At 27.3% G+C, this 26,670-nt stretch overlaps 1 protein-coding gene across 1 annotated transcript in view; it reads right to left on the bottom strand.

The window, feature by feature from the left end:
• Positions 1 to 18,716, bottom strand: part of LOC129981724 (cyclin-L1-like) — a 29,067-nt gene extending 10,351 nt beyond the window's left edge. Inside the window, exons 1-5 of the mRNA XM_056092677.1 lie at positions 18,460 to 18,716; positions 12,680 to 12,754; positions 11,319 to 11,428; positions 10,330 to 10,450; positions 57 to 118 (exon numbers count right to left, since the gene is read on the bottom strand). Of these exons, the coding sequence (XP_055948652.1) occupies positions 57 to 118; positions 10,330 to 10,450; positions 11,319 to 11,428; positions 12,680 to 12,754; positions 18,460 to 18,681 (590 nt within the window). The 5' untranslated portion in view covers positions 18,682 to 18,716. The remainder of the gene's footprint in view (positions 1 to 56; positions 119 to 10,329; positions 10,451 to 11,318; positions 11,429 to 12,679; positions 12,755 to 18,459) is intronic.
• Positions 18,717 to 26,670: the final 7,954 nt, after the last annotated feature.

Here is a 26,670-nt window from a genome sequence, read left to right as displayed (position 1 = left end):
ATATATAATAAATCAATCATAGCTCAAAATTTTTAAAAAATGAAAATGAAACTTACCATGCAGTCTGCATTAACTTTCTATTCTTAACTTTCAGAACCTCCAACAATGTAACAATAATCTGAAACAAGTATAATTACTTAATAAAGACACTAAAACGAATGTTTGGTGGCTGCTATTTGACTTGTTCTTTGGCACAAGGTTGTTTCCACCATGAGGAATCGGCTGGTTGCAATACAAATGGATTTGAGAAATTCCCTAAGGCAACTTGGAACTTGAGAAGTAAAAGAAACAAGTAATTTGGTAGTAAAGGAACAGTTAATCTGCTTCTGGTATAAAATGATCGATTTTTATAAGACATTCAAAGTCTGCAAATACAATACCACAACACCAGATGATTAACATCCTCAAAGAAAATAAAAGAGCTTACCTTCAAAAGCACTGCCCCATTCTATGCTTTAACCCTTGGATATCTTCATCTGTCACTAATTAAATTTTGGCATGGAAGCCTGTCAATGGATAATCAAGAACATTAAGCAATTCAGATGATGCTAAGCATATAGTAATTACGTAGTCTTTAACTATTTTTCAATGGAGTAGTTTAAAATTCACACAATACAAATTTTTAATGAATTCGAATTCATTTCACATATTTCATGTAATCACTTTCTATTTCAAGTTGAATTCAGGTGTTCCTAAGTTAATTTTTAATTAATAATTAATGAGGGACATGTATGAGAGAAATCCAAAACAGAGCACACATGAGTTTAAACATGCAAAGAATGTAAGAAGATTCATCCACTAACCAACACTGAAAGTTAAAGAAATGGATACATAAAAGTCAATAGGCTGTCAGATGAAAAAGCTATGCAGATTATTCTAATAAAGATCCTTTTCTTGTAAGATATACTGCTCTCAAAATTCAAAGCACAAGAAAATTCATTCAGAATTGAAAATTAAAGCATCTAGTTCTGCAAGTAAAATAAAAATTACTGGAAGCTAAAAATATCACGAACAGAAAGAATCAAACATCCAGTCACAATCCAGCACCTTTCAAAATGCTAATGTTGTTAATTTTTTTTTCAGTTAAAAAATAATAGATAAGAATTAATAAAACCAAAATTTTTAAAGTGTTAACAAATTCACAATGAAAGCAAGTAGTGATTTAAAAAAACTGTAAGTCAACTTTTAAAGACCAATTTTTTGAAGAATTAAACAAAATCAAACTTATAATATTAAGAGAGAGTTTCATGAAACTATGAAACATATGTTAGATATTTTGCAGATATGGTTGAAATAGGATTTAACAAATAGCAGCGATATGGAAATATTCAATTTTTATTAAAAGTTACTTAATTAATCTAATAACTCTATATACAGCTACAATATCTAATAATGGAAAATTAGTGAGTAAATGTCCAATGATAGAGCACAAATTTAGTTATTAAATCTCATATTCTAAAGTTATTTAATCTTATTTTTTTAACTTGTCTACCACCTATATAATATTAAATATCAAGTTTTCATATTAAAACTTGATAAAAAAATTCTTGGAATAAAACTAAAAAATGTATATAGTTAATAATAAGCTAGTTTGTAAAATCATAAAAATGTTCAACTAAGAAACTATTTGCAATTTCTGGTAAATACAAATGAGCCTCATTTAATGAGCATAATTTTCTCCTGAATCTTACTCATAATGCAAAGCACTCGCTAAGTGAAATATTCTTTTTCAATCAACAGTAAAATTTGTAAAAGACAGATAAAAAAGTTAATTAATAATACATTGTCAGTTTTGAACAATGTTTAAAGTTTCTAGGCTTTAGGTCATCAGGTAGTTCGTTTCAAAACAATTGCACAATCGCCACTGAATGGACAGAGGCAGGCCAAAAAGCAAGCTATTAAAAACATGCAAATAATATTAGAATACTTCATACGCATATTCCAAAATCTTGAAACTTCCACTAACAGATTTTCCAGTTAGTAATTTGAATGAAGTTTACTAACAAATGCTATTAAAAAAAATAAGGTGTTCTTATCAGACATAGACAGTACTATAAGTTATAAATAACATTATTACCTTGAAAGGTTATTTAGTCAAAGTATCTAAAACTTATGAACTCAAAATGTATAAATGTTAAATATAGTTTAAAACAACTCAATTATTAGTAAGGTAAAATAATTATCATATGCTTAGTTAAACCAAAATAACAGTAATCACCATTTGCATTAAGTATCATGCTTTATGGATATAATTTCATGCATTTTTCAATAGGTTAAAAAATGTAAAAAACTAAAGCACTTGTACGACTATATCTACAATTTCCATAACATAATATACTTTTAAATTTACAATGTAATAGGAATAAAGGTATTAAACTGTAATTATCGTCTTACTTAATATATGCAATATTATTACAAAGTGTTACATGATCACAAAATTAAAATCAATATATTTAAATAACACTTAAAACCATGGCATAAAGTTAACTTTTAAAAGATGTATTTATTCTACATGAAGTAATCACATAAGTTCATTAGAGAATTATTTAAAAATTCAGCTTTTAATATCTATAGTATCCAACAAATTTTTGTCCTACTGCAAATTAAATCCTTAAGTATCTTACATTTTACTGCTAATCTAATTTGAATACATCTTTATACAGATCTTGTTAAAATTTAATATTTCATTTACTCACTGTAGAATGTAAATTAAAATATTTATTTCCTTACTTTAATATAAATTAAACAAAATATCTTGGATGAATACAAAATCGAAATGAAATTAGATAACATCAATAGTATTAGATAAATAAAACAAAGTTGGTGCTATTTTAAGGTATGTTAATTTTTATTTAGCTAGTTTACATGTAAAATTTAATCTGAAAATTTTGTTAGAGACATGTTACTAATCCTCCCCCCATCAATGAAAAAAACGCTCACCATATAAAAACCTACAATATTTTTTAAACAAAAGAAACATTCGAACTCTACATTTTACTGGTTAATATGCAAATGTGCAGAAAGTTCTTCAGGTTACACACCGTTTTCAATAACTTCTATAAACACTCTTAAGATGTGGCAAGAAAAAATACTTTCAGAAAAAGCAAACTTTTTGATAATGCTTCTATGATTATATATAACAAAATTTAAAAATATCATTATTAACCAGCAGCTAATTAAAATTTGAAATAATTATCAAAAGGCTAAGATTAAAAAATTAAAAACCAAACTGGGATGCAAACCAACACCTGAATTATCTTCTAGACCCCAATTTTTATATATATGCAGTAATGCGATTTTTTTATGACAGTCTACAGAAATTTAAAAAGTGAATAAGGATAAATACTTAAGCACATTATTAATATAAAATACTTTCAGTCAATGGGGTATTCAGAATCTAAGCATATATAATGCATTAAGTTACATAAAATTTTATGAAACAAAATAAAAAGAATGCAAATCCAGTCAACCTCAAAATTAAGAATGTTTTTTCTTAATAAAAGCTAATAACACAATTGAAACTCTTTTAGAAAAAAGGGGAAATCTTCAGTTTCAGATATTGGAAATAGTGACTAACTGAAAAAGAGCGAATCTAAATTTTATGTATATTGATATGAAAGTTCATATTAAATTTCATGTTGATCATTTTCATGAATTAATCCTGCTCACTCTTCACAAGAAAATTCTTCCGAATTTTAATACAGATGCAATGAAACAAAATTATTTTTTTTTTTTTTAATTTTGAGACTGCTATATTTACAAATTTTTTTTAACAAAAAAAATCTATTCTTCCATGAACACAACATTCAAATATTCTAAATAAAATTCATAAAAAATTAAGATAATTCACATTTATAGTTAATATCATCAAACTTACTTTTGTAAGTTAGAAGAATCAAAGGACAGCTGTTTAACCAACATGCAGTTGACAGTATTACTATACCAGTGCTACAAAGCCAACTACAGAAAAACCAAATCTGATTAATTTCAGCAACTGGTTATCAATGCAAATAAATAAGATATATAAAAAAGTAGCCAATACTGTCATCTGGCATAAAACTGTTGCTATGTTAAGGTTTCCAGAGCTTCAATCTTTCACTTGATACCCTATAAAATTGAATTGGAGATCAAATTGTAGAATAGTTTTCATTTATATTTTAGAAATAAAAGCAAGTTGGTAAGAAGAAAAGAAAATACCTTTGACTATATATTGATAGTGCAGCATAGGAAAAGCAGAAATCCAAATGTACAATGTAGTGATAGGTTTTTCAAAGCCATTTCAACCTCTTGGTGTTTAAGAGGAGACTTGGTCTAAAGTCACTACTTTGATTAAAAAAGTAAAATATCAGTATCCTTTTCATACTGGTAAAAAATAAAAACTTCATGTTTATTTAATAGGAAAATGCTAACTAAGGAGTAATGGAGATTTTTCATCTGACCATAATTATTAAGATACAATTGCTCAGGTCAAGAAATGGGATTTCAGTTTATTAAACATTACTTTAAAATTAAAAAGATTTATTCCACTAAATATCAGAAATTAAATAGCTCTAACCACAAGAAATTATTCTTCCCTAGCCTTTCTGAACAGAAATCATAAGCAGATTTTATCAAGATTTCACATTTATCAGCAAAACCTACAAATAAAAATAATTTGGAAGCTAATTTCTGCAATACATGTAATAAGAGAAATTAACAATAAAAGATTTGCATTTTTGAAGAGAATTTATAAATTGAAATTTTGATATTTATAACACTTTTAAATACATTTAATATTAGAAATGTTTTGATAATAAAACACAAGTCTGTAGTCAAATTCAAAACAATGTAAATATTTCAAAAAGCTTATCTTTCAAATATTTAATAGCTCATATCAAGTATAAAAATTATCTTAATTCAACAAAAAAGTACAATTTTAAATTAAAAGCAAAATAAATTATTGGTTTTATTACTACTTAAGTTTCATTTTATTACTAATTAAAGTATTTAAAACCTTAAAAGGTTTATAAATAAGATAAGATTACTTACATGATAACATCAATATGCAGACAATTTTAAAACAATCCACAATAAAAAACATGAAGTAATCATCCAGTGTTTAAAAATGGTATTATATAAGACAAAATACGCATAATTCAAAGCTTATGGAGATTTATGCAGTTTTCAGAATGATTAAAATACACCAGAAGCAGAAATGATGCAGATTAAACTGTTACACAAATATGTCAAGTTTCTTAAACTTCACAAGTGGTTTTTATATGCAATGATTTACATTTACAAATTTTTTTATTTCTATAAGTTTTCAATTCTATCAAAAATACAACTTGAAATATTAAATAAATAAAATTTCAATAAAAAGATTTTTATTGAATATAGATACTTAGGATGGATAAAATTTCTCTATTAAAAAAAATCCTGGAAAAACAAAGTTATATAAAACAAATACTTACCAGAACAAAAACAATTCGAAACATTACATGTATTCAGCAATACTAAAATATTTTCTAGTAGTTATGACATGAGGCCTCTACTAGATGATTTAAGCTTTATGTCATTCAATGATCTCAATTTAATGCAAAAAATATGAATATTCAACTTAGAAATTTATGAAATCACTTTCCCCTTCCCTAAGAAAGACTGCTAAAAATATAAACAACTAAATTTTCTTAGAAAATTTCTTTAAAAGTTATTTCTCAATAAGAAGTAACATTCAGAATTCAACATTTTACTAATAAATGAACTTAAGTAATTAATATTCGGTTTAAAATATTTAAAAACTACCTTCTTGGAATATTCTATAAGAACTAATAATCTTTATATTTTTAAAAAGTCATTTTAACATACAATAAAATAAAATAAAAATCATAGTTCAAGTTTAAAGGGTACCATTGGTGAATATAGAATTTCAACTGCTTATTAAATGATAGAACTTTATAATGTTAAGCTCTAAAAATTTTACTCTTTCAGACACTCAAGATGATAATACTCCAAAATACCTGGAACATATTATTTACTAATTCTAATCTGTTGTAAAATAGACTGGTTTACTGCTAATGAAGTGCCAATTAAGTAGCCTTGAGGCAGTTTAGAGGGACTAGAGATTTGGTATTGCCTAATTCTTAAAAGTAAAAAAAGATTTCTCCCATTTTTAACTTTAAAATCTATGTCTAAAAAAGGATCTCTAAATTTCATGTAGCTGTTTGTTACATGCAAAGAAATTAAAAATTTTACAGCTAGGATTTCATGGCTGAAAATTACAAGTTTTATAATTGTTAGATTTAGAAGAGCAGTTTGCAAAATAGTCACTCAACAAAAATTTCCATAATAAATATTCAACATAATTAAAACTTATACGACAGTAAACAATATAAGAATAGATTTATTTTACCAAGCTAATTTTAGAAATATATCAAATTTATATTGAAACATGCTTAGGTAAAGATATCATAGAATAAATGCAAACATAAAAAGACCTATTCATGAAATTAAACTACAAAGTTTTAAGGGAATTTCTCAAATTTAATACTGAAGTTCTATTAAAAAAGCACCTAGAAAAAGTCACATAACAGCCACACACACACATACACATACAATGTTACATAAATTAATTGAATATTAAAAATTCTAATCACAGTTTCTAAGTAGAAATTAACAATTTAAAACTTAATTACTGCAGCAGGCAACTATGAAACCATAAATAAGCTTTATGATTTGAATGTTTATTAATACTCAGGAATAAGATATACTTGCATACAACACATCCACACACCCTACGGCTATCCTTGGTCTAATTATTTTATTATTTCATTTACTTTCTTTATTAAAATACTAAGCTTATAATGATAGTGACAAAATGCTGAAACAAAAACATTCCAAGTTAAGACATTCAAACTACATTAATACAAATGGAAATCATAGAATATTTTTTAATGTAATAGTTAATATGCCAAATTCAGTAATGTAACTCTTATAAAAAAATTATGAGTTACTTAATAATACTTAAATGATATGCCCTTCGTATTAAAATAATGAAACATTATTAATCTACTTCCATTATACCTTAAAAGGTTTACAGCACACATCTTATTTCATTTTTTAGATTGTAATTTAATAAAAATTACTTTAAAACAATTTAATATTCTGCTGTAAATTTCATCTTTGTGGCATAATGGCTACGGCAATAAAGACATTCATATATATTTCATTTTAAAAACGAAAAGCTATAAAAATATAAAACAATAGAAAACCATTTGAAGCTCTGATTTCAATCAAAAGGGTTCTGCAAACAATTAACAGAAGTGATATTTCTAAAATCTAATAGTCATTAAACTGCTTATTCTAATTATCTAAAATACCAACAAATTACTAGTAAATCTGAATAAATTTGCTAGATGTAACAATTTAACTGAGAAAGTATTTTTATGACATATTAGGAGAAAATTCTGAGGAAAAACAATTACACAAATACATTACAGGCCTGCTTACAAACTTAAACTGATTAAAATTTAAAAGCATCAATTTTTTGTATATTTTATAATTGAGGAGATCAAAAACTGGTTAGTAAATACCTAATTAAAAAACATAATATTAGTAAAATCTATAATATAAATAAAAGAATATAAATTTTCAAAACAGAAAAGAGGCAATACTAATACAAAGACACAAATAAGAATGGATAAGATGGAAATAAAAATTTTAATAATTTCACAGAAATTTAAAAAAAATCGAAATAGAAAGGGAAACCATAAAATTCTGGATTTTAAACAATTCAAGTATGCAAAAATTTAATCATAAGTTTTAGTTCTCAATTATAAATCATTTACCAAACAATGTCTTAAGAAAAGTTGAGAATTTTTTCTTTTAAATATAACTTTAACATTTTAAAAAGTGAATTCCCATTGTTAAATAATGAAGTGAAAGCATTCATTCGCAATTCCAATGGAAAAAATAAAAAAAATTAAAAAAATGCAAGAAATATTGAAATGAAGAAAATCTCTACACAGAAAAACAAATTAAGTGACCTCAATATTTTCTCAATAGAAATTTACTAAATGAACTACAGATTCTGCATAGTTCACTATGAATTAAAAATCACCACAATTCACCAATTTTTCATTTTTGAAAAGTGTATTAAAATTGGTAAAAAAATTTTTTAAAATAATAATAATAAAAGGAAATGGAAACTGATTATTCCATATTATATTCAACCTAGTAAAAATATTTCAGAGTAAAAAATCTGGTTTGATATTCCATATAATAATAAATCGTATTATAAGAAAATCAGGTCATGCTTGATAAGAAATTAATCACCAAAACTAAATATTTGGTTACAATAAATTTCATACAAATAAAAAATGTTGAAAATTATTAAGAGTATGGTTTATAACATAACTTTGTTTCCTAATTCTTAATGAAAAATTGAAAGACCTGAAACATTTTCATAGAGAATTAGGACTGGCATGCATTTCATTATGTTTAGGACAAAAAATTTTTTCTTAATCCTAGCAATCTGATCACAGAATTATTTTTATTAATTCAAAAATTAAAACCCAAGACAAATCCAGTTAGATGAACAAACTCTTCCTGTACAATATTTTTTAATTAGATTCAAAACCACACCTTAATATAATTTATTACGAAAATTTCATGAATCAAATACTGCTATATTGTAGTCAAATTTATTTGTATTATTAAATATTATTCATTCAGAAAACATACTTCAAAATGTTTAACATATAAACACTTTATTGGGAACTATTGAAGGGGGGAAAAAACCTACATCATTAAGAATATGGGGGAAAGTAGGCATTGATATTTTAATGAAATGAAATGCAAAACTATTTCTTAAAAAGTAAATGATAATGAAAATTTGTGCTGACCAATGTCCATCAACAAGATGAATTCAATATTACATTCTCAAATAATAGCAGTCTATTTTTCCTCTCCCATCAAATCAAAAATATTTCCTTCCAATTATTTGACATTAACTCAACCATATCAAGTAAATTATATCGAATAAAAAATCCAATCATGTAACATTTTGCATGTTCATTAATCTCATTAAAAATATACATTGTGAAAAAATTCAAAACGTCTGCAATTTACTAGGTTATATTTTTAATATTATCCCGGTCCGGTTTTCAATAAAAAGAAACCTTTCAGTCCTTTTAAAAAACACACAGTCTGTATAAATAGTTGCCCCCCCCCCCAAAAAAAAAATATTTTTTAAAGAAATTGTATAAAAAACATTAAGACTTGCAAAAAAAATGAATAAAAAATTATAAACAGTTAAATCTACCCCACATAACCAGCAACCCCTAAAAACCAGCCACACTAAGAAACTTAAAATGCAAAAACCACATTAAAACAATACAATTATGTAAAAAAGCAAATACGTATGAAAAAATTACTGAACTCAGTATGATATTCTTATCCAAGGATCCTCTACTTAAAAAAAAACCTGAATTTTTACCAAAAAACTTTCAAAAATTAATACTTATACTCCAAAAGAAATTTTAACTGCCCCTAGAAATTCCTGTATAAACATACAAACTGGGCCAATTACTTGAAAACAGGAAGGAACCTGCTATAGGGAACACATTATAATAATAAAAAATTAATAAAAATTGTGTTTCTGCGCAGCTGATTCTGAAGACAATCAGATCTCCAGTTGTTGAGTGCAGAGACATTCAAAAAGTCTGTTGTCTTCATCCAACGATCCTGCAGAATAAATAACAATCACAATCAGCATGTGTTTTCACTGTGGAATACTATCGACCTTACTAGAAACATTTAATGTCAAATCTTTGTTTTATATATACACATAGCCAACTTTTCTCACAATATAGAAATAAACAACTACATACCAGGCATCTGATATCTTCTTGTAGATATTTAAATTCTTCCTACTTCTGCACGAGATGCTTATTGATATTTATGCAATATTTTATGAAATGCAAGTGTTCCATAAGTACTATATTTACCATCTATAAATTCTCTCCTTTTCCCTAGTCTAACAGTTCAACTTAGATGACTTCAATTTTTTTAGGACTTCTATGTGTGTATCTTTATTAAAGATAACACAAAATCCTAAAAAAGCTATCTTCATTTAATAAAGTTAAATCAAATAATAAAATGCGACTCAAGGATAGCCACCTACTGCAGTTTTATATAACTTTATAAAATGTAAGAGAATTTTACATATCATATTAAATGTGAAAAACTATCATAAAAATATTTATAGATCAAAGCAGCAAAAAGAAATAAACATACTTTTTTCACTAGTTGTTTACATGAAACTGTTGCTAAAAATGTAATAGATCAACATACCTTATGAGGATGTTTCACATGTACGCAGAAGCCAAGTTCTTTCAGAACCCTTCTTTCAGCTTTTATAACTTGGTTTTTCAAGTTAATGTAATTTTGATCCAGAATAAGTGGGTGGATTGTTCTAAAAATACATTCTACATTAATAATACAGAAATGCACCATCACTACTTCTGCAAGATTAGTCTCTTAAAAATAGACAATTCCTTTTGCATCATATTTGCAAATTAATATAAATTTATGAAAATACATAAATGAATATACTGAAATGAAATGACACCTATTCACCCTTTGCACCCAGAAAAGTAATTTGATACATAACTATTCATCTAATACAAAGACTTGTTTATTGCTCCAAAAAATATATTTACAATTGTTTTAAATTGAACTGTCTCGCTTAATTAGTTTGCATCTTCTTACCACTCTGCAAAAATTTTTACCGATCAAAATTAAATAAATAAAATGTCACAATGATACACTATTCTGAATGGTGAGTGAGTGTCACTATCTGAGTACAAAGGCTTAATCTAAACCAACATATTTGCTAGAGCAAGAATAATCTAAAACCTCAAGATATAACACAAGTTCTAATAATATTTCATGTGATCTCAATATTTCTATAAAATTCAATCTTTCAGAGTTTTACTTTAAAGAGAATAAAATGCTTTTAAGTAAATTTTAAATACTTTAAAATTTTATTTTGAAGTATTTAATATTTTGAATACTTAAATATATAGTATAGAAAATTGTTTACTAATTTTTTTTTTTTTTTTGCTAAACAAAATAATTTTTTATTTTCTTGTAAACTAAAATCAAGTATTAAAATCTTCCAACATAAGCTGTAAAATTTAAATATTTTAATACATAAATTCTAAAGATGGGACAATAACTTGCTATAAAAATTTCAACCTATGTATAAAAACAAATTAATTTGATGTAATTTTATGCAACAAATATATTTAACATTTAGCAATAAGTAAATCATAACTTACTTTCCAGACCTCACTTGCCTAATATGGTGAAAAACATTTATTACATCTCGAATTCTACGTGGCGCTTCTTCAATTTTGGATGCCAAAGTAATGCAAGCCATTGCAACCGCCTATAAAAAAAATTGTGTACTTAGAATTATGCATAACTTAAACAGGTACAACAAATTGCAATAAAGTAACATGAAAAAAAAATCAAAATAAAATCAGAAAGTGATCATATACCATTTTCACCACAAATGATATTATAGAAATCTAAGAAGTAAAAATTTAAAAGCATATAAAAAATTATGATATCATGGTAAATAGGAAAGTGAAATATAACATCTGAAATGTTAATAAAATTAGCTCTAATAATTTGTCAAGACATTTAAATATATACTTCATAATGTCTAAACAACACAGAATAATTGAAATAATTAAAAAAAAAAACAATTTATTAATAGCAGATATTTTATAGAGTTGATGTTAAAAAAATGTTTTTCTTACTAACATATGTAAAAACTGCTAAATTTATATTGTTAAAACATAATGAACAACTAGTAATATGAATATACAGCTACATCTAAAATGAATTCCAATCACACCTCGCTTAATGAATATCGCTCATAACGAGCAAAACAAAATATAAATAAAATGGCACTCCTAAAGAAATGTTTCACAAAATACATGAAGAGGAGATATAAAATCATATGTAGGATCGACTTGTATTTTGGGTATCCGTTTCTTTTGAGCATTTTTGTTTGTAAAAAATACTTATCTCTACACAGAAGCTTGTTTCTGCTAGCCTTTGAAGCATGTGCTTGTGAAAATTTAATAGACATGATTGTATCTCTGACTAAGAGTATGGGGGTAGTGCTTGAAGGAAATTGATGAATTACTGTCAGAATATAGAAAAAACAGTCAAAAGACTGACGGAGCTGCATTTTGTGTCAAAGCAAAAAGTTGTGGATGACATATGGTCAAAAGAGGAGGAAATAATAGACTGTGTGGAATAACATTCAAGTAAAATAAAGGAAATGATGAAAATATAGGAGTCAATGCATTGTAATTAGGAAGTATCACCCTAATCGGGTAGTAGTATTAATTTGTTTCATTTTCATCAAATTTTCAAGAATAGCTGAAGGCAAATGTCTGTTTTTTATATAAAAAACATGCATTATAAATGCTAAGCCACAATTATACATGAGAATTTTGTCTATTTTACATGAATTCCATTAGAAAAATTGTTTCGTTTAACAAATAAAATTCAGGAATAAATTATGCTTATTAAGTTAGCCTCACTGTATATCAAAAATTACAATATATAACAAAGAGAATAAATCATTATTTTCAGCTATACTATATCAAAAAATAGAACTTACCTCCATTGGTTGACGTACAAAGGATTTAGAATAGAAGAACCTTTGAAATAAAACTTGACCAGTTGCCATGGCCACCTGAAAAACAAAAAGTAACTGAAGTACATCCAATAAAATTTGATAATTTCGAAATTTGGCTGCAAACACGTCTTTAGACAATGTACTTGTAAAAAAATTCATTATAAAATATAATTAATAATCATACATGAGTATTTTGTCTTATTTTACATGGATATATCATACATTTACATAATAAAAATTAATAAAGAATTATGAGAATTAATTAAAATATTGTAATTCTTGAATTCTTAAGGGGACTCGGTACCCAAAAAATGTTATTTAAACTCATAAGAAAAAAATTTCCAACAAATTTTATGACTTTAAAATTTATTCTTCATGTTTCAGTTTAAAATTCATGATCAATAATTAGGTTGCAAAAAACTTCACAATTAAAATCAGAATTAAACACCATATTACTAACAAATTAAGAAAAACAATCCTTTTATATCCACAATTTAAAAATATTTTGCTTTTTTGTTTTATAAATACCAAGGAATTCTGTAACATTTCAATAAACTGATTAAGCTTTCAAATGTTTCATGTACAGATGAAAATTTAAAATTGAAATACACTAGTAACTGCATATCATATTTAATTCTAAAGTACAGCAAAACCTCTTTGAACGGCCACTTCCCTACAACGGTCACCTCTCTAAACAACCAATTTTTCATGGAAATCTAATATTAAGATAAACCCCTAGCAATGGTCATCCAATCCCCTCTGAATGGATATTGCATGATTTTACCCATCTCCTTTTTTCAAGAAAATGTAATCTACTTCCCACTTCTAACCATGAATGAAAGTTCAAGATCAGATTAGGTTAAAGTCGTTTGTACTTCTTGTTGACTATTAGTGGATTCTCAAAATCTTGAAACAAAAGTTACTAGCACTCCTTTCATTAGTTCAATGATCTAAGTTGCAACGATACTAAAGCACCTTTTTCTAAATCTCGAGTGGTGAATTCAAGATCTGCATCAATATGAGAATGACAAATTGGTGAGAAAGTTAGCCAAATTATGTAACTGTGGGAAAATGCAAAAAAATAAATCATTTAAGAAAAGGATTTGATTTGAAAGAATACAAAAACTTCAAATTTCGTGGTGTCAAACAGATGAGACATGAAAAGTATGTCAACATAAATGGGGCTATTTTGGAATGGTTTAAAACAGTTTATGCAAAAAAATTTGACAGTGGACCTATGATTCAACAAAGGCAAAAGAACATGCCTCAGGTTGGGAATTGAAAATTTGGTAAAAGTGAATTTTAGTCTGCACCCAGCTGTGCCAACAATGCCAATAAAGATGGCGGACAAAATAAACAAATACTTCTGTGGAACAGTTACCGTTACCATTTCCTGCCGTATAACTAGGACTTTACTGATAAGTATTTTTTTTTTCCAATACTGCCCAGTGCCTTCTACACTGGGCAGTACAGATGCCGAAGGCATCTGTAGAAGGCACCGGGCAGAATTTTTTAACTTAAAAAACATCCTACGGCTTCTCTAGCATCGGGAACAGGAACCTAGTAGCTTCGCTAGCACATTGAACATAAAGACTGTGTGGATAACAGAAACAGTATATAACCAAAAGAAAAGAAGGAACTGAGAAAGAAGCAATTGGAACATTCTCCATACAAAATTTCAAATATTCTTTTCCCAACTTTATTAACTCGTAAAAAATATATATTCCACTCACCCTTCATCCATTCTGCTGGTTTGATATCAAACCATTCTCAATACAAAATTTCAAACAAGCATCCTTCTCTCACTTCATCAACTCGAATATATATATATATATATATATATATATATATATATATATGCATGCACTCACCCCTCATCCATTCTACAGGTTCGAAATACTCAAGTCATAACAAATTATGAAGAAACCAAAAGAATTACGAGAACTGCGAAGAATTCCATTGCAGCTGTCTTTTAAAGTGAGAATGCAGACGATTTTTTAAAGCGCATACTGAGAATTAAAAATTGCAAAGAATAAATATTTTCTGTTCGTATTCACATTAAAAAAAGAAAAGAACTTTTAATTATAAGCTTAACTTTTTTATTTAATAAATTTTAATTATAATGAAGAACAAAATTAAAATCTTTAATCGATATATTTTTAATTTAACATTTTTTATAATAAAGTTGTAGTTTATGTACAACTCAACCATTGCAAAAAGTAGTAAACAAAACAGCAGTACAGTTGCTATAAGAGGGATCTGATGGGTTGCAATATTGGCGAGAAACAGCTGGTGCACACTAATCTTCACTTAGGCCGAAAATTTTTCTGGCAGCAATGGGTGGCTGATCAAATTCATCATAATACAACTTTTTGATCACTGCATTGTAAAGCAGCCAATATTGATCTCAATGCATGTAAAAATTAGCATGGAATACCTTCTAAATCTACTGGAAAAAAGCAAGCCAAAAAGTGATAGCTAAATGTTTTGTTAGCTGCGTGTGGAATCAGTAAGAGAAATCAAGAGGCAATTAGATTTTTTCAATAAATTGACAGCAAAAGATCAATTAGCAGAGCTTTAGAATCTTTCTGGAATATAATACAATCATAAATCCTTCTAGCACAAAGCAGCAGTGGAGAGTTTTAATTCAAGTTCTGATTATGAGAAACACCTTCAAGTTGACGAAACCGTCAAAAAAAATTTTTATGTTGTATTTTTTTTTTTAATGAATGCTGTATTTCTTTTTACAAATGAATTTATTGTGGCTTTCAGGCACTGCTTCTGTCTTCGGAGAAGAATTTTCCCAAAATGATTTGCAATTGTAACCCAGCTAAACTTCTTAAGTTTAAGAAAAGTAAATGAAGTCATTGGGAATATCAATGTAATGACAAATTAATCGATTTCAGATTTACTTTTTAAAGCAGGGGTGTTTGTGGGACCCCAAAAAATCCCCGGAAACTTTTACGGACTTACTACCGACATTTTGGAGTTTCGAGAAGGGGGAGGGGGAGAAATGAAAAATTACGATTATGAAGTATTGAATGACCTAATTATAAAAGTTCAATGAATTACTTTTTTTTGCAAAATTAAGACCTTTGAACCCAGGTCACGTGATCTGGTCGAACGAAGTCTCACCCTTTTTTTTCTGCCGCGCCTACTTGCCGAAAAGAATCCAGAAGAGAATGTCCGAGAACCGGGGGAATGAGTCATAACTCGCAATAAGGAAAGAACAAAAAAGAAGTTTTTTCCCCCTTTTCACGCATTATCACTGCCTTAGGAGAAAGAAAGGAAAAGTTTTCACCACACACACTGACCTTGCGTTTTCTGCTTTCAAAGCAAACAAAATTACCCAGATCAAAATAAATAATTCATTATTATTCCTACTTCCTTTTGAACGACGATCCCCGGAATTTCCGGGTATCGAAGTTCAAAATCCCCGGAGCACAAACTCCCCTGTTAAAGTGAAAGGCAAACTTGAAAAAACTTAACACAGTAAAATTATTTCGATTTTTTTTCAATAAAATGTTACAACTATTTTTTCTTTAGATAAATCTCAAACTTCATTTTAAATGTGTCAGGCTTGTTTAAATTATGTATTATAGTAATCATCTGGCAATTTTAACAAAAACCCTTCAAAGTGGCTCCCCCTTTGAGAGACCAAAATTTTTTTTGGAACATAAGAATGACTCTAAAAGAGGTTTCAATGTAGTATCATACAGACCAGCTATAAAATTACATATTAATTTTGGTAAAATAAGTTTAGTACAAATTAAGAACAATTATGAAAACTGCTTGAAATTCTAAGATCAAATGATAAATATTATATGCCACATCTGCAATTTCTAATACCTTTAAAAAATAATAAACACATACACTAATATGCCACTGAGATGTAATTAAAATTCAATTATCAATTCTTCTCTCTCAACAAATTGACAATTTATTTCAGCTTTTAACTTGTAAAATTTATCAAGTTTTCGCATCATAATTTGATTTCTTTTATTTTGACACAAAAAGATATATTTTAAATGACATACTTTCGCATCTTTTCCAAATAACGATAAATAATGTAATATAATGAAGAAAAGCAGGCATATGATTCATTTGAAATATTTAAACAAGGGCGAGTATTATAACTCTTAATAAGTATTGAGTAACTAATTTAAACTAAGCAGATTATGACTATTTACCATATTAAAGAATTTTACTTTGAATATACACAAATATACATATAAACTACATAATTTATATAAGTAATTCAATGAATTTTTTTCTAGGTCATCTATATTTTCAACAGCTTTAAGAGGTGCTCAGAGGTGGTAAAGAATTATAAAAGAAATAATACCAAGCATTCTCAAATAATTAATTGCTGACACATGGTTAATTGACACCAAGTTATATTCAAGTTGAACTATAATCAATGAAAAGTCTTAAATTTTAATACAGACTTCATAATTCAAGATCTTTAACTTGTTATTTGATTGTTAATTAGCAAATACATACTTTAAATTTACATTACAACACTTAAGGTGTCAGGGAAAAAATTTATTACCCATAGGAGCTTAATGAGAGATCATACTAATAATTTTATACTGTATAAATTTTTTTTAACCAAAATGAATTAAAGTATTAATATTCAATTTGATGAATGGATATGACGAAAAGTTTCAACGCAAAACAAATAGAATATAAAATAGCCAGTTAAGATGCATCATAAAAAGAATTTTCAGCAACATCACATTATTGGACACAAAGCTTGTATACCTAAATTATTCTTTAATCACCAGACTTTAAAACTCTTCACTATATCAAATCAAATAATCATACATCACAAGCTTTAACGATAAAACTAGAGAATACAATAAATTATCACCAAAGCAGAAGAAATTCTGGTCACACCTATCAAAACTCACCAAACTTAGATCAACAAATTAGAAATAAAAAAAAAACATTAACAAATCTAACAACCTATCTAATAAGTGATACAACTCAGCACTCTTTGCTGCCATGTACCTGATTCTCTTGCATGATTCTCATGGTATTAACATACATATAATTATACTATAGTCAATATATAAGACAATATTTATAATCAGTATTTTAATTTAATTATCATTTTTACAATCACATAACAATCCAGTAACTTAAAAATTATCTTTTCGCATATTAAAAACAAGCTATTGACTCCTTTTTTCGGTACTAATCTGAGATTTTCATACATACATATTGTTTAAATACTTTTACGATTCCATGATAAAATACGTTTATAAAACACGTTGCAAAAATGTTTATAACGGTTATTAGAATAGCATATGGTAGATAAACGTTCATAAAATGACAGTTTATCAATCATTATCACTCAATAATTATACACATTTCTAATTAAACGACTTCTTCATTTTAATCCTAATTTATGGCCAAGCACAGAAAGTTCGCGAACAAAGCTAGGAATACACCCTAAAGGAATTTCGCATGCATCAATTTGGATTAAAACAGCGCGACAAAATCCAAATATCATACATAGAATATCGCTCAAATATCGCTAAAATACAGAAAATCTGCAATATGACATTAATTTTAAGAAATCTTTTCGTGTTAACCTTGAATGCGCCATTTGGTGTTAGGCTTAGCACATTATAATATATCGCGTGAGCTAACTATTTTTTCAAAAGTTTCCAGTTAATAATTACAATATAAGATAGATCAGCAAACAGTAAGTAAGAAGAAAATAAGAATTTTGTAACCTTAAAAAGAAATCTTACCTGAGGTAATCGTAATAATATACCCGACGTTTGAATCAACTCGCATCCAAGTATTCGCAATTCTGCCTCAGCATCTGGGTCCAAGCCATCTAATTGCGACGGTGTTGGAGAAAGCTTTTCAGATGGTAGAATACAATTTTCTAACGATAAACTGACTTTTGAATACTGCATTTTATTTTTTTCAATATCGTGCACTTGCGAACGAATTACAGAAGCAGCCATTTTCGCGACGTTGTGAACAAGTGCAAACACAGATTAAGTTGAGTTGTTACTGTCGTACTACATGATTGCCAGATCACAATAGCAAAATGGCTCAATTGGAATTATAGGAGTCTGGAATTTCCATTAAAACAAATTTTGTAAAAATTATACATTCAAAATGAAGAATTTTTTCATTATTAATAACAAAAATTATAAAAAATCTAATATAATAAAAACTTTTTAAGAAGTTATGCGTTTTTAAATAATCTTGTTTGTTAAGGCTTTGCCATTGCTATTTTTTTTAGAGATGCATAACCCACGATTTTTTGAATAACAAATAAATTTGCTATTGTTATTTTTAAATATTTGTTCCAAATTTCTGTTATTTCAATCATATTAATTAAAAATTATTACTTAATATTAAATATAAAATTTATTAATTGTAATTAATACTTAATTTACTATTTTAAGTAACGTGTGATTGAATTAATTTATCTATTTCAGCTTACTTTTTAATTTAAATTTTTTTTCAAAACTATTAATTTATTTATTAAAGTAAACCATTTTTGGAAAAGTTGAATTAAAAAAAGTCATTTCTTTAAAATGTTGACTTTAGTTCTATATTCTGTCAATAGATGGCGCCTGCAGAGTGAAAGGAATGTATGCCATTAGAGCAATGTAGCAATTAGAAATGATCTTAGTGGGATAACGCATTGTCAAGTGCGAATATGGGAAAGTCAAGCGGAGAGGCGACTTCACTTTCCTATGATATCTCCAATTTCAGTGATATGCGATTGAATGATACGATAATTCTAAGAATAACCGGTCTGTTCACTTTTCAACCCATTCACAGATTGCAGGATTGAATTCTTGTTTGGGAGCTTCCATTAGACAGATCGTATCGATTGTTACTTTCTATCGTGGTCCAAGACCTCGAAATATCACCAGTAAGATCATGTCAAGGATTTGAATCACACCCCTTTTTAAAAAGTATTGACCATTGGCATTTGTGACTTTTTGATATTGGTTACGTAATAACCGCTCTTAAAATATTCGTCATCCCTATATCTTACTGGTGATATTTCGATTACAGGTCTTGGATCACGGTAGAAGAACCGTTGTGGCGGGCGACGGGATCTATTGATCACATGCAGAGAGCTTCCTATTTCACAGAGTCAGATCAGAGCCCTCCCTATCCCATCGCATGATAACGATTATCGCTGGAAGCTATACGCGGCTTGTTACATAGTATATAAAGAAGTTTTCTTTCGCACTTAAGTCTCCACAGAAAAATATTTATTCTGGGGAAAAACTCTATCTGAAAAAGAGGATCAATATCTTTCATTAAAATAGGCAATTACTAAACACATGGGGAGACTTGGGCATGTTTTTTTTTTTTTTTTTTTTTTTTTGCACCACTCTTTCTGATACTTGCAGTTTTATTTTGTTTTCGGCTTCTTGCATCTTTAAAAGTGAGTTTTTTATTAAAAACTTTTTAGCTTTAAATAAAAAAAAATTGTAATCAGAATAATTTTATTTTATTTTTCACCAAATTTTAAATTGATATTTTTTTAAGGATATCTTTTAAAAACCACTGGCGAATATATTTGAATCACTAATCTTGATTGCGATTATTGTAGATTTCAATTCAAAATGTTCTCAAAATATAATTTAGCTGATTTAATGTAAAAAAAAAGCTAAAATGCAAGACCGTTAGAGACTATACAATTTTATGCAAAAAAAAAAAAAAAGAAAGTTAATGAAGCATTCTGAAAAAATGTGTTTAAATGACATTTGGATGAACAGTAGAGATTTTTTATTTGCTTGAAAACTTTATTCCAAGTAGTGATACAAATTATTAAATTTGTCGCTTATTGTATAATATTATTTGTTATAATTTCAATTTTCTAATAAGATTCTTACTTAGCTATTATTTTATCTTAATGTTTTATAAGAATATTACATCTATTTTATAAGAATAGCATTCTATAGTAAAAATTTTAACACATGTAGCACAAAATGTTTTACAATATTGTTATGATATCTTATGTAAAATGTAATTTACGAATATTGTTGAATCAAATTTTAAAAATATTATGCATCTTAATGATATAAAAAATATATTTACAGTTTTAAAAAGCCCATTCATGTTACGATGAAATATTAATTTAGTACTAAATCATCGTTGAATGATTATAAATCTCAATAAATAATTAATGGATTATCAACTATCTAATTCTTGTTAAAGATGTTCAACTCAATTTATATCATTAAAATAAAAAAGAAATGCTAAAGTATTTTTAATATTACAACATTCTTTACTGCACCATTTATGACGTTTTAATAATATGTTGAAATTCTTAAATCGATTATTCATAAATTATTACTCCATTTTCAATGAAATTTTCGATATTTTTTGGAGGAAAGGTCTGAAAAAATCATCTAATATTTGCAAACTTGTAAACCCCCCATATTTATAAATATAAAAATGGTAACATAAAACATAAAAGTTGAAAACACAATCCATTGGCGATGGATTAAATTAATCTATGGAACAATTAATGGATGGAACAAGTCGAATTTTAAACTGTAATCTTAAACAAAACTAGTTACCATTGGGTGCCAAACACTATTCCTGCTAGGGGAAAACAAAACTCTTAAGGAAAGAAGCTTAAATTATTTAAATCTTTTTAATGAAACATTAAAGGACATAACACATGAAAACAATAATAGGACAAACAGTTAATACAAACATTTAAGAAAAAGTACAATTATCGGGGGTAAACATCATGCTTCCTTCTATGACTCCAGAGCACAGACTGAAGTTTTATCGAGCGGAAGCTTGGTGGCAAGCTGGAAAAGTTATCCAGTTACAAAACGAATTATTAGAAACTTGCCCAGAAAAGGAAGAAATGTTTTCTATTATACTGTGAAATTAAAGGTTTGAAAAATATCTAGATGTGGAAGATATAATAAATCACACCAACCGCATCAAATAAACTTTTTTTAATGTTGAGAAAAAACATTTCCTATAATAAGAATACAAAATTAAATTAGCGTTAATAAGTGAGGTGAAATTTAGGTACTAGACATGCACAATATAATAATTTTAGATTTAATTTTGAATGCGGATTTTGTATTTCAATGATCAATTAATTTGATTTTATTGATTTAATAAATGGTATTAAGTCGAATATTATCATGGTTATGAAACTGGTAAATGATTTTAAACACCAATTTGTTATCCTAAATATTGTATTACTTAAGTTTAAATATATTTCGTAATTCGCTATCTTTTTTTATGAATGGCATTTTTTTTGACATCTTCCATCGCTAACTTAGTTCCATTTCTAATTTAGCTTAACGAAAACGTACAAAAATTCGCAAAATCATAATAATATATCAAAAATAATATTAAAATATAATAATTTTCCTTAAATTTTACTTTTCAAGAGTCATTTTGTATAATTCTTTAACAGTTGGAAGTTACATTAATAGCTTAATACGATGCAAAGCAGCCAATGCATTTTCTTTCTCCTTATGTTTCAAAATTTACTTCGAATACATTTCCTAAGCACTGTTTTATCTTTACAATTCTTAACGTCTTGTAGCAAATGCTTTCAGCTTAGAAATACCTTAGCTTACCTTAGCTTTATTACCAAATTATGGTTTGCTGAAAGCGCTACCAAATATTTAATTCTAGTACAAATAATAAATTCTAGAACATAGGTTTCCAGAATATATGTAGAAATATTCAATTCTAGAAACCTTTATTAGTAAGAAGTTAAATGGAAATTTTTTTTTAGCTGTTGAAATATAAGCAATGAAAATTATATTTATTTTATCATATATTTTGGCAATGTCGTATTGAATTCTTACTCTCTAATTTTATTTCATTACCTTTTTTAAAAAATTTATACCAAAGCTCTAAAAAGGAGGAAGAAGCAGAACAAAATAAATTTTACCTTAGCAATAAAGAATTAGAAAAAATGATACTTCAAATTTGCTATCCATGCTAAACATATCACGATATTTTATAAACGCATAATACATTAAATGCTTAAATAAAATAATTCACTATTAACTCGGAATTTTTCCAATAAGAAAATCAGGAATTTTTAATAATTCTATTTAGTATGTCTTTTTTTGTATTGTGTACCAAATATGATTCAAAATTTCCTACTAATACTTGCGATACAATTAATTTTATTCACTTAAACACTGCTTGAAATGAGCCAACCGACTAACGACTATATATTAAGTAGATATCGGATTGTCAAAATTTTAAAAAAGAAGAAGAACATTTAATTCTCTTTTTCACTGATATTCTAAAAAATTAAGAAAACGTAAACATTCATTTTTCAAATTTCAATTAATATATTAATTTTTTAAGGGGGATTTAAACATTTCATAAATTTTAAAAATATTTTCGTATCCGCCTCTATAGTTGATAACCATTCAAGACATTTCATTAGCATCCAAAATTTCTATTGTGAATAAAATGCATTGATTCCAATGTTTTGAAGCGAAATTGCCCTTTACTGGTAAGTAAGTAATTCACATAATGGCAATTAAAGCTAATGAATTTATCAGTCTTTTATTTAAAGGAAGACATTTTTTTCAGGTAGAAGCTATTGTCAATCAGATAGAAAAGTCATTAAACAGAGTATTTTTTGTTTATAATAAAGATGTTGCTCTTTGGTTTTATACAGATTTCAACAATATTTTAATCGTATTAATCATTAATTATTTATGCAATTTAAGGATGTAAAATTACAGAAATAAAGGGTGATTCATGGGAGAAAATTCGGCATCTGGTTTAAATATCTACAAACGAGTAACATTAAGGGGGATGAAACAATTTATTATCGGAATTAACATTTTTTTCTTTATTTCACTTATATTCAATTTTTAATTTTTATTTTCTCGTTTATGAGATATACAAGACAGCATATTGTAATCGTCTAATAATTTGGCCCCATGAATTTACTGAAATTTCAAATTTTAGACCTTCTTATTATTTATTCCAACTTCGTTTTATTTATTCCAACTCTTATTTGGAATTATGTTCGCCTGATTGCGAAAATTCAAATTCAAAAATAGAATGAGTTAGCGATAAAATTCCATACGTGGCCTTTACACCAAAAATTTAATATTGTATCAAGTGTGACTAAATCAAAACAAGGATAATATATCTGTCTTATCACATGCATGCAACACGATAGATGATATGCTAAAAAGATATACTAGATAAGAGATAAAAGATACTAACATGATATGCTAAAAAGACGAACTTTGGTGTATGGTTTTATCCTAAGACTTAAAGATCTATATCAAATTTTTGGACTACTTAATCAAAGGACTGCCAGCATATTAGTCTGTCGAGTCCTGAGTGTTTAAACTAGATTGTTTAAAAATGTAACAAGCTAGGTATATAAATTTGACATATACTAAAAACTGCAGGCTTGTTCAATTTTCGATTCAATGAGTTAATGTTCAAAAGATGAATTTTTATTACTATAAGTTAACTAAAACATCAATTGCTTTTTTGAATATTTTCAGAAACAATATCCAGGCACAATATATATACAACAAAGAGGGCAATCATAGTAAAAAGCGCTTTGAAAAAAAGAACAAATAACTATTAATTTGGGTATTAACTTTGTGATCTTGCAACTTCCAATTTTATTTATTCTCCATTGTCTATGAACTAAATTCGATTGCCAATTTACTATTAATTTACAGCCCGACTAACATTGACTGCTAACTCAGCACGACTCGTTGACAGTTTTTAAGACATGACAGTCGACGATATTTTAACATTTTCATTGAACGAAAAATTGCATATAAAGAATAGAATCTACTTTATGCCAGATTTGAACATTTTATAAAAATCATCAAACAGGTAACCAGCGGAAATTTGACAGTTTAATTTAATCTAAATATAACTGGATTTATATTTGTGATGCAAAAAAATGCATTTTTTTTCTTTTCCGTGTATTTGCTTTAGGGTGTAAATGATGGATGGATTGTTAATGGTTGAATAATTTGCGTCATCTTCCAAAAAATAAAAAAAGCATAAAAATTCTGAAAAAATATTTAAAGGAATGCAGTAAATATAGTTATATAAATTGGTAATATAAAATTTCACATTTAGTTTTGGAAATTAAATATTTAATCTACTTATGGGTAACATAGCATTTTCCAAAAAGGCAATTTTTGAAAAATATTTATGCAACAGCACTAATTTCTGAGTAGTCACTAAATGAATTCTACATCCATTTTCTGTTCATTCCAGTATGAACAGTTTCATTGTGTCTGCAACTTATGTTGAATCCGAACTGCTTGAATAAAAAATTTGTCCTGTTTTCCTTATTTTGGAGCATCAAGCGGTGCATATATATTTCGAAAATTGTTACAGCCGTAAGACATAAAAATGACTTTCAATTTTATGAATTTATTAATTTACTGAAAATTAATTATGATATGTTTCAAAAATTTCCGAGCTTTTTTTTTTTGTCAGTTGGCAATTTATTTCCGCTTTAAGATGGCGAACGTTTATGTAAATGATTTATATTATTAGTTTACAAGCAATCTCGCAAAATCGATCAAACAAACAAGCTTTTTTTTGCATCATTATCATTTGTCGACTAATTGAATAATGTGACTGTCATGCCTGTAACCTCCACGTAGCTATTCCGGCCCTACGACTCAAAAGAGATGAAGTGAAGAGGGAGGAAGAGTTGGTGGCTCTGACACCGGTAAGCGTGAGCGTTTGTTGGAGCTTCGGTGGGAACAGCAAGCAATGAGTTTAGATTTAAACCGAAATTTAATTGTATATACAATGGCTCCCAAAATTGAGTATACACTATACTCTTTCTTCTTTAATTTTATTCTTTTTGATCTTAACATTCCTATTTACGGCTAATATTTATAAGAACGACAAAATATACATTAACAAAAGTATTACGCTAAAAAACAAAAATGAGGAATCAATAATATTTTTATTACAATAATTTTTATGTCAAAGTTGCAAATTCCAAAGTCACAAAATTGAGTATACACCTTATAAAATATGCGACTTGACTACTATTATTTATTTTCAAATGAATAAGTAAAATAGTTTTGTTACTTTAATTGACAATCATTGATTTCCAAGCGAAAACAAACGTTTTGGTTATCATAATGAGCTCCAGAAATGAAACAAATGTTGAAATTCGAAACTTGTTATTGGATTGTCTGAAGATGGTAAATCTCTACGAGAAATTGCAAGAGAAACTCAACGAAGTCACGGATGCGTTCAAAAAATTATCCAGAAGTATAAATAGCCAAATTGTTAATAAACCTGAAAGAGGAAGGAAAAAAATCTTCAGTGTCACGACCAAGAGAAGAGTTATTCGAGAGGTAGCAAACAATTCGAAGGTGAGTGCTACAAAAATTGCTACATTTACTTCAAGAACAATTGGAAAGTGTGTTTCTGCAGAAACAACTCAAAGAGTAATATGAAAAGCAAATTATAATGGTCACGTAGCCAGAACAAAACCATTCATTTCAAAATTAAATGGAGAGAAAAGAATTTCATTTGCTAAAAGTCATATTTCAAAACCTCCAGACTTCTGGAATCAAGTAATAATAAATGACGAAATAATTTCAATGTTTTTGGTAGTGATGGTCGATGTTATGTTTGGAGAAAGCCCAATTCTGAACTTCTTCCTAAAACCACCAATGCTTCTGTCAAGCATGGAGGTGGTTCACTTCGTGTATGCGGCTGTGTGTCTTCAAAAGGAGTGGAAAATTTATTTTTCATTGATGGAATCATGGACAAAATCAAATATTTGGAAAATTGAAGAACAATTTAAAACAAAGTGCCCAGAATGTGGGTTTACGGTCAAGTTTTCTGTTTCAACAAGATAATGACCCGAAGCATACAGCTAAAATAGTTAAGTTATGACTGTTGTATAATTGTAAATTGCAATTGCACACCCCTCCTCAAACTTCAGATCTCAATGT

The sequence above is a fragment of the Argiope bruennichi genome, chromosome 8, assembly GCF_947563725.1.
Source record: "Argiope bruennichi chromosome 8, qqArgBrue1.1, whole genome shotgun sequence".
NCBI lineage: Eukaryota > Metazoa > Arthropoda > Arachnida > Araneae > Araneidae > Argiope > Argiope bruennichi.
The sequence above is the reverse complement of the archived record's forward strand: the minus strand, read 5'-3'. Positions and strand labels throughout refer to the sequence as shown.